The following is a 13,055-nucleotide window of genomic DNA, read 5'->3' as shown; positions in this document are numbered from 1 at the left end:
GATGCTCCGCTTCCCCGCCAAAACCCCGGGAACCATTCTGATTGGACAACCCGGAGGCTGGGTCGACCCTGGAGCCAATCGCTGTGGTCCGGGGAGATGCAATGCTCGGATTGGCTCAGGCGGGAGTCACGTGCTCCTCCCCTGGATTCCTGGAAGTGGCAGGAGCTTTCCCGCTCCCACAGGCACAACCCTCAACCTGCTTCACTGTGGACCTGGAGGCGGGAGCTCTGTCTGGTGACGGGATTATAAATGTCAAGTGCAAAATTGCAAAGCACCAAGCAGGCTCCTGATGGACAGGGGCGTACGAGTGCACTCAGGTGCGTGCAAACGCGCGTGCAGGGTCACAGGTGTGCACACAACAGAAGACTTGGGACAGGAAGTGCCACCATCAGAATGCTCGTGTTCCCCCTAAATTTATGTTGAAACCCTGACCCCACAGCAATGGTATTAAGAGCGGGTGTTTAGGTCATGGGACAGAACTCTAATGGGGGGATTTGTGCCTGAAGAAAGAGGCGCCCAGGGACCACCGCTTGCCCCTCTGCCCAGTGAGGTTGGAGTGTGAAGACGTTTGAGGCGTCATCACCTTGACCTTGAACTTTGTGGCCTCCAGAACTGTGATCAATACATTTCTATTATTTTATAAACCCCCACCAGTCATGCTGCCAGCTCTGCAGGATTTCGTCATAGTGGCTGGAGGGGACTGAGACACAAAGCCACCCTGAGCCGCCCCTTCCCCTTAGGAGGGTCAGGCCATTATCCACAAGGCAGCAGCATTGGCCGGACCCTGGACGGGGCTCTTGCCCAAGCTGGGGAGGGACAGGCAGCAGCGGCTGAGCTTGCACCACCCAGTTCTGGGGTCAGAACACTACCTTTGCCTGTGTCTCCCTGTCACCTGGCTTGAAGGCAGGACTGAAGGACCAGATGGAGACGAGGCCCTTGGAGTCCGAGGTGTTGGACCAACCAGGTGGAGGACAGAGGGGCCTCCACTGCAAGGCGCTGAGCGGGCGTGGGAGGCTGGGTGTATCTCACATGTGCACACCTGGTGACCTGGTCTGCAGTGTTCCCGGGGCAGCCCTGGACAAACACAGAGACACCCTGACCCGGTTACCTCCTTGGAGGCCCTAGAAGGCAGAGGCAGAGAGATAAGAGTCTCCACCTGCGCGGCCGGCCCTGCTGCAGCCAATCGTAATGGCTTCTGTCCCTTCTCTGAGCCCTGACCCTTCCTCCCTTCCTCCACATGCCTTGGGTGTCAACCAGGAGGGGCCACACTAGCCCACTGATGTGTGTTATCTGGACGGGGTCAACAGCGCCTTTGGCTTCTTATCTGCAGCTCCAGAGACCAGGAGAGGGGCAAGCAGCAGCTGAGGCCTGTCCCAGGGGACAGCCACAGACATGAGGCAGGCGGGGCCCCCTGGGAGACAGAGCACCTGGGACACAGTGGCAGCAAAGGAAAGGAGGTGGCAGAGCAGTAGGGATTACATACTCTTTACATATCAGGGTTGCCATACAGCTGTGTGACCCAGGCTAAGTGGCTCAACTGCTCTGTGCCTCAGTTTCCTCATTTACAAAATAGGGATAATGATACTACCCCACCACGAGGATCATTATGAGATAAGGTGAAAGGGGTCCACATGTGAATAAATCCTAATTCCTCCCCACCCGGGTTGTGGGAGGAGGGAGGCTTAGGGGACAGGGACAGTAGGCATTTATTGAAAGACTGCCTGTGGCCAACCATAGTGACAGCCCTCCATAGCCTGCTTTACGGAAAGCACACTGAGGCACTCAGGGGTCACCTTTGTGTCACCATGCAGGTCAGCAGGAGCAGAGTGGGTGCAGGTCCGGCTGCATCCAGCTCCAGAGCTCATAAGGTTTTCTCTGTCCTGGGGAATCCACAAAGTGAATTTTCTCCCAGGAAATAGGGCCTGGTTCTGGGATCTCTGGTGGGTGGCATCCCTGGCAACCGCAGGTTAAGAGAGAATGAGACAGAGAGCCCCACTGGTCACTGCAGGCTCTGACCCTGCTCCTGAGCAAGGAGGGGCTTTCTGGCATAAGGAGGGAGATCAGCAGTGGCGAGAGGGCCTCCTACATCACTGAGGGGAAGCCTGAGGCCCAGAGAGGGAGGGCACTTGTCCAAGGTCACACAGCCCACAAGAGGCAGAAGAGGGGGCTGCGGGAGGGGTGGGAGGCGAGCTCTGCGGTAGGTCTGGTGGTCCACACCTCTGAGCTGTCTCCCAGCAGGGCTTCAGGGGTTAGAAAAGGCTCCTTGGTGCCAAGACCCTGTGGCCCATCTCTGGGGCCTTGGCACTCCCGGCCAGTGAGGGGCCCACGGAGGTAGAGCCCAGGAGAACCCCAAGGGTACCGGACTCCTGCCCTGGGCCAGCTGGCCCCGAAGGAGACCCTTTGCTGCCCCCTTGTGGCCACAAGGAAGTGGACTTTCCATCCTGCTTCCTAAGAGGCACCTCCAGGGGCCCTGGGCTCCCGCCCCCCTGGGTCACCTGCCTCCAGACCACCTGGTTCCTACCCCTTCCCCAAAACCCCGCCTCCACCACCTCCCGCACAGTGAGCCCCAGCCACATGGAGTGACGTTGGACATTGCAGAGTTTGAACCAGGCTGGGCCCCATCCCTGCTGTGTCCTTGGGTGACCTCTGTCCACTTCCCTGCTCCATATTCCCATCTGTAAAGCAGGGGCAGGAATAATGGCTTCTGCTTCATAGCACCTCCGAGGAGATGAAGGAAGACGGTGGGTAGAAGGTTCTAGAGGAGTCCCTGGCACGTGACTCACTCAATAGACACTGTCCTCTCCCTCAGATCTGATGAGTGACAATGCTCCTGTCCTTCCTGACCGGGCCCCCTGAGCCCGCCCTGTAGGTGAGAGGAGCCCTCCTAGGACCTGGGCTGGCTGGCTTCCTGTAGCACAGCTGGGTGTGGGCAGTCACCTGTCACAGGACAGGATTAGGATTGTCACCGTGCCTCCTTGAGCTAGTGGAGGGAGAAAGATGGGATCCATGGCCCGGAGGGCTTTATTGGCCGTGGCTGCCAGGAGCCCCAGGAGCAGTTCTGGAGGGCTTCCTGGAGGAGGAGGAGGAGGAGGAGGAGGAGGAGGAGGAGGCCATCTTGAATGTCCAGGCAGCCCCCACAGTCATCCCCTGGAGCAGAGGCCCTGAGCCAACCACACGTGTCCACAGCCTTCGGGGGCGGGTCTTGGGGACCCTCAGCTCTGGCCCAGCTTGGCTTTCAGAGCCTGCAGCTCTCCGCTGTTGATGCCGTTGCCCCCACAAACGATGACCACGACAGAGGCCAGGGGGCCCAGGCGGCCCTCAGCCTGCAGCCTCCCCAGGAGGCCCGAGTAGACGGAGGCCAGGGCTGCACCACAGGCGGGCTCCACCAGCAAGCGCTCGTCATCTGTGGGTTGGGAGCAGAGGGAGGCCGGGCTCAGCTGGCCCCCGGCTCCACGGGCCACCCGGCCACCTCCTCACAATCTGTCACTCGCCTGACCCTCTCTCAGGAGTCACCCCACCATCTATCTCTCCAGCCGTCCACTCCTCCATTCATCACTAGCCTGTCTGTCCATCCGTCACCGTGGCCATCCATCAACGTATCCATCCATCCGTCTCCTTTCCATCATTTGATTGTCTGTCTGTCCATCCATCAATATGTCTATTCAGCATTGTGCCCGTCCATCCGTCCATCCATCCATCCGTCCGTCTCGACATCAGGCATCAGTCTCACCCATGGCTGCCCCGCCCATTCTCCATCCCCCGCCCACTCTCCATCCCTGCCCCGCCCACTCTCCATCCCTGCCCCGCCCATCTCCATGCCTGCCCCGCCCACTCTCCAGGCCTCCCTCCCTCCCTCCCAGCCCTTCAGCCAGCAGATCCCCGCGGCCCACTGCTGGAGCCTGACCCCAGGGGACACCACCCGGCCTCGCCCTCGTGGAGCTGGCCCTCTGGTAGTGTCAGATGGGAACCAGCGGGGATGCACCCAGGGGCTGGTGCACAGGAGGTCCCCGGCCTGGGCACTATGGCGGAGACCTGGGGGCTTCCTAGAGGAGGTGCCTCGGTGACTCCGTCACTAGCCTTCTGTCCTAGGAAATGGATAGCGGACAGGGCCAGGGATGGACGTGCAGAGGCAGGGACACCCTCCTCCACCCGCCCCACCTGCTCCAGGGCCCCAAGCACAACTGCCCACGCCCTGCCTGGGTTGATGCACTGGGGACTTGCTGGGTCCTAGGCCAGCGGGGCCATGCCACTCACCCAGGAACCGCTGCACAGCGCTCACAGCCTCCCCGTCGTCCACCACCTCAGACAGGACCCTGCACTCCCGCGTGCACTCCAGGGCCCTCGCGGCCACCGTCTTGGCGCCCAGGCTCTTGGCCACGCTGCACGTGAGGCAGGCAGGTCAGGGAGAGCAAGGAGCTGGGGGAGCTGGTCCCCACCGGCCCGCACCCTGCGAAGACTATGCCCTCTGTCCAGAGCCCCCCAGGGCACCAGACTCCTGGACCCTGAGATTGACCAGTGTGGCAGCAGTCACCCTGGCCCTTCCACTGGGGACGCCTGGACACAAGAAGTTCACTGTCTGTAACTGTGGGGCACACACAGTAGGCAAAGCCCCAGGGAGCATGTCCCCCTTTGGGGGCAGGACAGCCGGCCACTTGGTTGTCCAGGGCAGCTTGGTGTCTTCATTTCCTAACTGCCCTGCATCTGGCTCAACCTGCTCGTCAATGGAGCCGACCAAGGAGGACTTGCTCTATTAGTGGGTGAGGGTTAGGTGGACCCCACCCTACCTCTGCTGCTCAGCGCTTCCCATTCAGACCCTCAGGACCGTGCCTGGGGGACAAGGAGACCCCTTTCAGGCCTTATCCACCCTGCTGGCTGGGGCAGGAGGCGCTGGGCACAGCAGCCCACCCACGGCCCCCTCCAGCACCTGGCAGGGGCTCACCTGGTGATGTCCGGCAGCGTGACCAGCTTGCCCGCCTCCACGGCGGCGTTGAAGCTGTGCGCCCCTCGGGTCTCCATGGCGATGATGGGCACGTGCTGCCAGCCCACCTCCACCAGGCCGGCCACCACCCCTGCCAGGAGTCCCCCGCCGCCCACTGCCAGGACCACGGCACCTGGCGGGGTCCCCAGGGTGGCCTTCAGCTCCCGCACCAGGCTGGCGTTGCCTTCCCTGGAGAGAGGAGTCGGGGGGTGGGACACCACAGGTTCCTGGATAGGGGAGTCTCTAGGGCTGGGCTCCCTGCCCCCATACGCACAAATCCCTCTCCGTCCCCTCCCCACAGCCAGCAGGCAGGAGAGTCCCTGTGGGGGCCCATCGTCCCCTGCATTCCTTCCTTCAGTCACCCCCACCACCATCTCCCAGGCACTTTCCTGGACATAACCCCAATGAGTCCCCCAGCAACTTTGTTAGTTAGTGCACGTGGTTGAGGGGACGGGCCTGTCACTTGGACTCAGCTGACTGAAGTTGTGGGGCTAGTACTGGCTGTGTGATCTTGGGCAAGTTGCTTAACCCCTCTGTGCCTCCGTGCTCTGGCCTGTGAAATGGTTTTAACAACAGTGCCCCCAAGGGCTTTGGGGAGGATACACAGGAGGGCTCAGGGAAGGCCCTTAGCCTGGGGTGGGCCCCAAAGCCCATGCTCTGTCTTCAGGGGGACTTAGCGTCACCATTTCCGTCTTACAGATCTGGATCCTGGGGTGCGGGGAGGTGGGTTGCTGTGCAGTCACAGGGTCCCTGAGCAGCAGAGGCAGGGCCTGGACCCCCCTCTGTCCACTGTGGAACGTCTTTCCCCCGGGCCTTGCTTTCCCTTCTGTCCAGGGCAGGACCTGACTTGGTGAGGGTCTCCCGTGCTGGGCCTCCTCTTACCATATCAGAGGGTGGTCAAACGGGGGGACGTTCACCCAGCCGTCCCTCTTGGCCAGCTCCTGTGCCCTCAGATTGGCATCATCCCAGACCTGAGGAGAAGCAGAGGGGACCCTCAGAAGCCCCAGGTGCCGGCTCCGCAGAGACCAGAGCAGGTGCCGAGGCTCCCAGACGCCCAGATCCAGGGAGCTGGAGGGTCCCCTCGCAGTGTTCCCTGAGCGTGGGACTCGGCCGGGAAGAGGGCAAAGTGGCAGGAAGACCCACGGCATGGACAGAGGGAAGCCAGCCCTCCACCAACAAGGAGTGGGCATTGCGGGTGACTGCCACTGCTTCCCACCCTCGGAGGGACAACCTAGGGACAGCCTTGGGATCCCAGTCGTCCCCGGGTGACCCGCTCACTCATGGTGTTGGGGCTTCCTTCCCTCCTGCCTCCTGCCACTGAAGGCGCCCCCTGCAGGCACCCCCGGGAACTACAGGCACCTGGTCCTGTTCAGGGCCCACTCTGGGGGACCCACACCAAGACCCCAGGTGAGAGGGACCCCACTCAACCGACCCCAGGGAATCCACAGAGAGGAGCTAAGTGGCAGGCAACAGCCCCCTGCCCAGGCGAGGCAGGGAGGGTCACGGGGCCAGAAACCACCCTGAGCGCCCCCCAGGACCTCAGCACCCGGGGCGGGGCCCATGCAGAGGACTCGCCCGCAGGAGAGAAGCCGAGGAGAGGGCCCTGCCCACGGGAGTTCGTGGAAAGATGGGCCTCGCTGCTCTGAATCAGGGAGACAAGGCTAGACTCAACACCATGGCCCCCAGCCTCCCTCCTGGAGGCCCAGGGCAGCCTCCTCCCAGCTCTGCCTCCTCTACCGCCCGCCTCCCATCCCTGCCCAGAGCAAGCGAGTGCAGTCACCCGTCCCTCCCTGCTCAGAGCCTTCCCTGGCTCCCCACTGCCCTCCGTGGGAGCCCAGATTGGCCGTGCCTACAGCCTCCCTGCTCCTCCGGGCAACGGGCCTCCCTCCGCCCCCACCTCCTGCCTCCTCCCCTGGACGCGGGGCTCCAGCTAGATGCACCCTGCTGGCCCCACCCTGCTGGCCCCCTGGCCAGGCCTTTGGGCAGGGCCTCACCGCTGTCCCCTTTCTCCGCAGGGAGGACTCATACTTCTCCTTCAAGACCCAACTGAGGGGACCCTTCTGGGGGGGCTTTCCGGGTCCCCCTCCCCGAGTCTGAGGGCTGTGACCCGTGTCCAGGTCCCCACTGCTCCTGCATCACAGGTGCAGTGCCTGTGGCCAAGCCCACCTGGCCTCTTGACACTGGTGTCCACTGGGACTTGCTCTGGCCAGTGGCCAGTGGCAGGACACACAGCGTGGGCTCTGAGCAAAGGTCTGAAGGGACATCATGTGTTCCCTCTGAGACCCTCTGGCCATGGCCGTGAGGAGAGGGTGCTGCAGGGCCCCGGACGACCTGCCTCTGCCCCGTGGAGCAGCAGGGGACACCGCCTCTGCGAGCCCAGGGAGGGCAGTGGAGCCTCTGCCCAGCGTGGGCTTGGGCTTGGGCCACACGGCCCCTTCCAGCAGCAGCTGCTGCCTCCCCTGGGGCCTGGGTTTCACGGCACCACCAACCTGGCCATCTCCCACTGGGCGCCTGCGTCTCCCAACACACGCCAGTGCCCAAGCAGAGCCCACAGGGTGCTGCCCGCACCCAGGACCCCTGATACGGCAGGCCCAAGCAGGCACTGGGGACATAGGATGGCCGGGAGGGGCGGGTACAGGATGGTCAGGTGGATGAGTGGGCGGGCGGGAGATGGATGGATGGGTGGGTGGATGGGTGGGTGGGTGAATGGGTGTGTGGATGGATGGGTGGGTGGATGGGTGGGTGGGTGAATGGGTGTGTGGATGGATGGGTGTGTGGATGGATGGGTGGGTGGATGGGTGGGTGGGTGGGTGAATGGGTGGGTCGATGGATGGGTGGGTGGATGGGAAGGTGGGTGGATGGGTGTGTGAATGGATGGGTGGGTGGATGGATGGGTGGGTGGATGGGTGGTTGGATGGGTGGGTGGATGGGTGGATGGGTGGGTGGATGGATGGATGGTAGATGAAAGGGTAGATGGATGGATGGATGGATGGGTGAATGGGTGGATGAGTGGATGGATGGGTGAATGGGTGAATGGATGGGTGGATGGATGGATGGATAGATGAATGGATGAATGGTTGGATGGGTGGATGAGTAGATGGATGGGTGGATGGGTGGATGGATGGATGGGTAGATGGATGGGTGGATGGATGGATGGGTGGATGGGTGGGGTGGCTGGCTGGATGGGTGGATGAGTCCATGAGTAGGTGGGAGGCCCCAGAGGGAGAGAGGGAGGTGAGAAGCTACTTGATGGCAGGGTGGCTGGAGAGATGGGTCACCAGAGGAGGTGTTTTGAGGACAAGGAGAGGCGAGTGGGTCCCGGCCCTCAGTGCACAATACCCCCCTCTCCCCCCTCAGCTCAGCCGTCCTGAGAGACGACCTAGGAGGCGTCTCCCCCAGGGGCAGGAGGGGTGGGGACGTCCCTGTGGCTGCTGTCCTCCCTGGGTCCTCACCTTTCCAGCCAGCTGCACCTCAGCCCCCTGTCCCCGCAGCCTCGTCACCACCTGCAGGGACGTGGTCTCGGGGAGCACGATGGTAGCCGGGATGCCAAGCTTCCGAGCAGAGTAAGCGGCAGCGATGCCCGCGTTGCCCCCTGGGGTCAGAGAAGGGGTGACATGTGCAGAGCGGCCTGGGCCTGTTGACACCCCCAGCTCTCCCCCCACCCCCTTGGGAGTCACGCTGATGCCCCCCACTGACTCGTCCCCTGGCTGCAGAGGTGGACACCTGATCTAAACTGAGCCAGTCGGAGAACTTGACCTCTCGACCCACGACTGGCTTAGGGATGAGTAGTGACCCAGGCTGGGCCACAAAGAGGAATTCTAAGGCTGCGGAGAAGTTTTTCTCTTCATTCGAGTCAGGAGCTAGCAGGACAGCAGGTCCCTCTGCAGACATCTTGCTGCTGTTGTGAGGCCTGGGTAAGATCGAGGTAGAGGAGAGAAAGAAATAGGAAAGGAAGAACCGCAGAAGAGACCGCCTGGATCCAGCTGGGCCTGAAAGCCACACAGCCTGAGGATTTTCAGTTCTTGGAACCTACAGCTTAAACCGGGTGCTACCACCCTGAGTCCCCGATTCTGGGAAGAAGCCCAGGAGAGGACATAAGAGATGGCTGCCTGAGATTTGACCCTGAAAAGGAGGCCAAGCCCTGGACATCTACAGCCACCTCAGACAGGTTCTCCTCCCCAGCCCTGCCCGGAGGACCCCCACAAAGCAGAAAGGGATGGGGTCACCTGAGGAGCACACCAGGTGTTTGCACCCCCTCTTGGCCATCTGGGGAGAGAAGGAATGGCGTCAGGGGCTAGCCCAGGCAGGCGGCCTTGAGGCCAGTGCAGGGCAGCTGGCCGCCCCCCCCCTCCGCCCACAAGCCCTCACCTGCTGGCAGAAGTGCCCGATGCCCCGGATCTTGAAGGAGCCGGCCGGCTGCATGTTGTCACACTTGAGGAGGACCTTCACGCCCGCCTCCCGGGACAGCGCCCAGCTCTCCAGCAGAGGCGTGGTCGTGTGGAAGTGGCCAGCCGGGGCGCCCTCCATCCCAGCCACCAGGCCCTGCAGGGGCACACGGTCCTCAGGGCCCCAGACAAGAGGCGGGGAGGCTGAGGCCCTGGGCCTGGGCACCCTGAGCCCCGCTGGCTGCCAAGCTGGGAGACCCCAGGTAAGCGCCTGCCCCTCTCTGGGCCTCAGCCTCCCCTCTGCCCAGGAGGCCTGACCGGGCGCCCTTCACGCTGGAAGTGGAGGAGGCAGGATGTGACCCCTCATGACGAATGAGTTCATCCCAGTTCCCTCGGGACACTGAGCACCTACAACGCGTCGGGCAGAGGCCAGACCTCACTGTCCAGGTGGGCAGACGGAATCACAGGAGTCCACGCAGGAGCGACCCCTGGGGGTCCAGTGGCATCCAGAACCAGGTTGTGACCCCTTGTGGCCATCACATGGCCTCAGTGAATGTGGACACAAGGCCTGCACCCTCATGTCTGTCTCTCCTGCTTCCTGAATTCTTATTTTCTCCATTATTGTTATGACCATTATTCCCCCGATTATCACATCCGTAAACATGTCAGCATGTGTCCCTAAAAGCACTTACTTAAAAAAAAAAGTACATGGTTTCACCACTGTATACATTTGTCCAAACTTATTGCACTCCATACTTCGAGTGAGATGATTGATTTGATGTAAATTATGTCCAATGGTGCCACTTTTAAAAAGCAAGGTTGTGTAGCTCACGCCTGCTATCCCACCTACTTGGGAGGCTGAGGCAGGAGGATGGAAAGTTTGAGGCCAGCCTCAGCAACTTAGTGAGACCCTGTCTCAAAATAAAACAAAAAGGGCTGGGGGTGTGGCTCGGGGATAGAGCGCCCCTGGGTTCAATCCCCAGGGCTGCGAAAATTTTAAGAATTAAAAAGAAACGAAGGAAATTCTAAGCATCTCATTAAATTCTAACCATGAAACCGCTGCTTGGTTTCATGGCTGGTCGAGGGATTTAAAGGTTTAATTTCTAAATTTTTCTTTGTCACCCCCTCTGGCAGGCTGGGGTAAAGTGGGAGTGGAGGGGGTGGCTGGGACTGGGCCAGCCTCCTCCCCAGGGGCCGGACTCCACCCAGAGGGCGAGGCCTTGAACTCTGTTCTGACCCGTAGGTCGTCACAGCGGGGCTTCTGGAGGGATGACAGAGGGGACCACGGGGAGAGCATTTCTGCAGAGGGAACGAGTGACAAGGTCTGGAGCAGGTGGGCGGATGGGCAGGGAAGGAACAGCCCCTGGAGGACCCTGCTCCATGGTGGCCACCAGGGGGCGCACCCCCCCACACCACCCAAGCCTGACTTGGTGTCCACGCTTAGTCTCCAAGGGCTGCAGAGCAGAGAGGACCAGGTTTCCTGGCACTTCATCTGACCCTGTGCCCTTGGCACCTCCTTACCATCCCCACCCCCGCCCCACAAGGCAGGGCAAAGTCCGAGCCTCTCCACATCCTCACCCCAATTCTGGAGGCCAAAAGCCTGGGCGTTAAGATCAAAGTTAGAAACCAGCTCTGAACTCCTTGGCTGTGTGACCCAGGCAAGTGTCTTGAGCTCTCTGTGCCTGTTTCCCCTTCTGTCAATGGAGACAAATACAGTCCCCAATTCTCAGGCTGTGGTGTGCGTGAATAAGGATAACAGCTACCAGTGGTCCAATTCCTAGTAGGTGGCAGACAGTGGCCGGGTTCTCTGGGTATTAGCTCACTGGGGCCTTTTAACAATGCCAGCACACTCACCCTCACTCTATCCTGTCTCTAAAGCACTCACAAGGTGCAGGCCTTGACCCAGGACCTGGGGACAGCACAGTGATGCAGGCAGGTGTCTACTTCAGAGCTGACTGAGCGTCTGATGAGGAGAACAGCATGCAACAAATATCAGCACAGACAGACAAAATGACCAGAAATGGTGGGAACTGCCGCGTGCGGAAACACAGGCAGGCAGGCGTGACTAAAGATCAAGGGGACCTGTTTTGGGTGTGCAGGCCAGGAAAGATCTGCAGGAGGTGGGACATGACACTAAGACCCGGAAAGCGAGAGCAAACTGGCCATACCACGGGCGAGAGGAGCTGTGTGTCCCAGGGTGGTGGCAGGATGGAGCCAGGCCATGTGCTGAGGGCGCGGACTTTGGCCCGACAGCCGCGAGGACTTGCTGGGCGCCGGGCACTCTGCCAGGCACCCTGTGTCTCCTCTTATCTGACGCTCACACAGCACCCAGGCCATTTACTAGCCCATGAGGCCCAGAGGGGTCGCCTCCAAGGTCACACAGCTGCGAAGGTCATCCAGCGAGGAAGTGTGGGCTGCGTCCCCTGCTTGTCCCCTGCTTGTTAGCGTGGCCACGATGAAGGGTGTGGGCATCTGATACATAACTGCCACCTTCTTCAAGCATCCAGTGCCCCCAGCTGGGGTCCCCACGTGTCTCCAGCCCCCTTCGTTATAGCAACCATCCCCCAGAGACAGCAGGCATCAGTTAAAGGCCGGCAGCCTTATCAAGGCCAGGTTGGTCCCTTAGGGCTAGGCGGACCGAGGCCTTGGCCCAGGGACACGCAGTGCTTGCCAGAGTGGCAGCCACCAGGGCTGAGGTGGCAGCCTGGGCCTGCTCCCGGTGGGACAGGCAGTGGGGACTCGGGGCTGGGGCCCAGATCCCCGCAATGCAGGGCCCGGCTGTCCCTTCTCACGGGCCTCATGGTCTCCCGTGAACTGGGATAAGGGGCCCTCGCTTTCCATGCCTTGTCCCCGAGGGCTACCTGGGTGGCCCTCCACTGTCGAATCCCTGAAGAGCCTGGGGCCGGTCCCTGGCGGGGTGCCCAGCCCTGCCCTCTGGCCAGCAGGACCTGCTCCAGGCCCAGGGTCCCCTGCAGGGCACCCTGAGCGGACGCACGTCCCCAGGAAGGGCTCAGACCTCACTGCTCCCTCTGCCCGTCCACCCAGCTGACCTTGGCCTCCGACCAGGACCCCCCCACTCACACGCACACCCCGGGCCCCAGCAACACTGCTGCTCCCGGCTCCTCACCTACCTGAGCTGTCCCCCAGCCAGCTGGGCCCTAGCTGCTGCAGCCAGCCTCTGCCAGCCTCTGCCAGCCTCCCTGGCCCTGGCCCCGCCTCCTGTGTTAAAGGGGCAGCTCCCACCCAAGGCTGCCTGGGATGGAGGCAGAAAGCAGGGGAGGTCAAGGCTCACAGCCGCCCCAGCCTCCCCATGTGCATTTCCCCTGCCAGATGGAGGAGCAAAGGGAGGCTCAGAGAGGGACACTCACTTGGCCGTGGAAGCCCAGCTAGCGAGGGGCAGAGATGCTAGACCCCCTCCCGTGAGAGACTTCTCCCAATCTCCCTCCCAGCCCAGGGCTCATCCCAGGCCAAACCCCTTCCATTGGAACAGGAAAGCAGGGACAAGGAGGTAACCATCATCTGTCACATGAGAGGGGCTCGGAGACTTCACACCCAACTCCGGGGCCCAGTTACTGCTCAAATGAGCGGCTGACCACTGATCCATTCACTCAATAAATATTTATTGGACACCTACTATGTGCCAATCCCTGGGACCTTTAGCCTCAAACAAGATAAGGTGTCCCCTGTCGTCA

At 61.6% G+C, this 13,055-nt stretch overlaps 1 protein-coding gene across 1 annotated transcript; it reads right to left on the bottom strand.

Annotated features, from left to right (window-relative positions):
- Positions 1-2,998: 2,998 nt before the first annotated feature.
- Positions 2,999-12,643, bottom strand: Sdsl (serine dehydratase like). Its single transcript, XM_005336842.5, has 8 exons — positions 12,495-12,643; positions 9,347-9,520; positions 9,205-9,244; positions 8,431-8,570; positions 5,861-5,949; positions 4,940-5,167; positions 4,255-4,379; positions 2,999-3,403 (listed from the first exon to the last, which is right to left on the bottom strand). The coding sequence occupies exons 2-8, from the start codon at positions 9,503-9,505 to the stop codon at positions 3,213-3,215; spliced, it is 972 nt and encodes a 323-aa protein (XP_005336899.2). The 5' UTR covers positions 9,506-9,520; positions 12,495-12,643; the 3' UTR covers positions 2,999-3,212.
- Positions 12,644-13,055: the final 412 nt, after the last annotated feature.

Source organism: Ictidomys tridecemlineatus, chromosome 2 (genome assembly GCF_052094955.1).
Source record: "Ictidomys tridecemlineatus isolate mIctTri1 chromosome 2, mIctTri1.hap1, whole genome shotgun sequence".
In the NCBI taxonomy this organism is placed as follows: domain Eukaryota; kingdom Metazoa; phylum Chordata; class Mammalia; order Rodentia; family Sciuridae; genus Ictidomys; species Ictidomys tridecemlineatus.
Note: the sequence above shows the minus strand (reverse complement) of the source record. Positions and strands in the feature narration are given on the sequence as shown.

Coding starts and splice junctions, on each gene's coding strand:
- Sdsl (XM_005336842.5), bottom strand. CDS start 9,505: ATGGAGGGCGCCCCGGCTGGCCACTTCCACACGACCACGCCTCTGCTG. Junction 8,571..9,204: donor ACACCTGGTGTGCTCCTCAG/GTGACCCCATCC, acceptor CTCTGACCCCAG/GGGGCAACGCGGGCATCGCT. Junction 5,168..5,860: donor TTTGACCACCCTCTGATATG/GTAAGAGGAGGC, acceptor TCCTCTCTCCAG/GGAAGGCAACGCCAGCCTGG.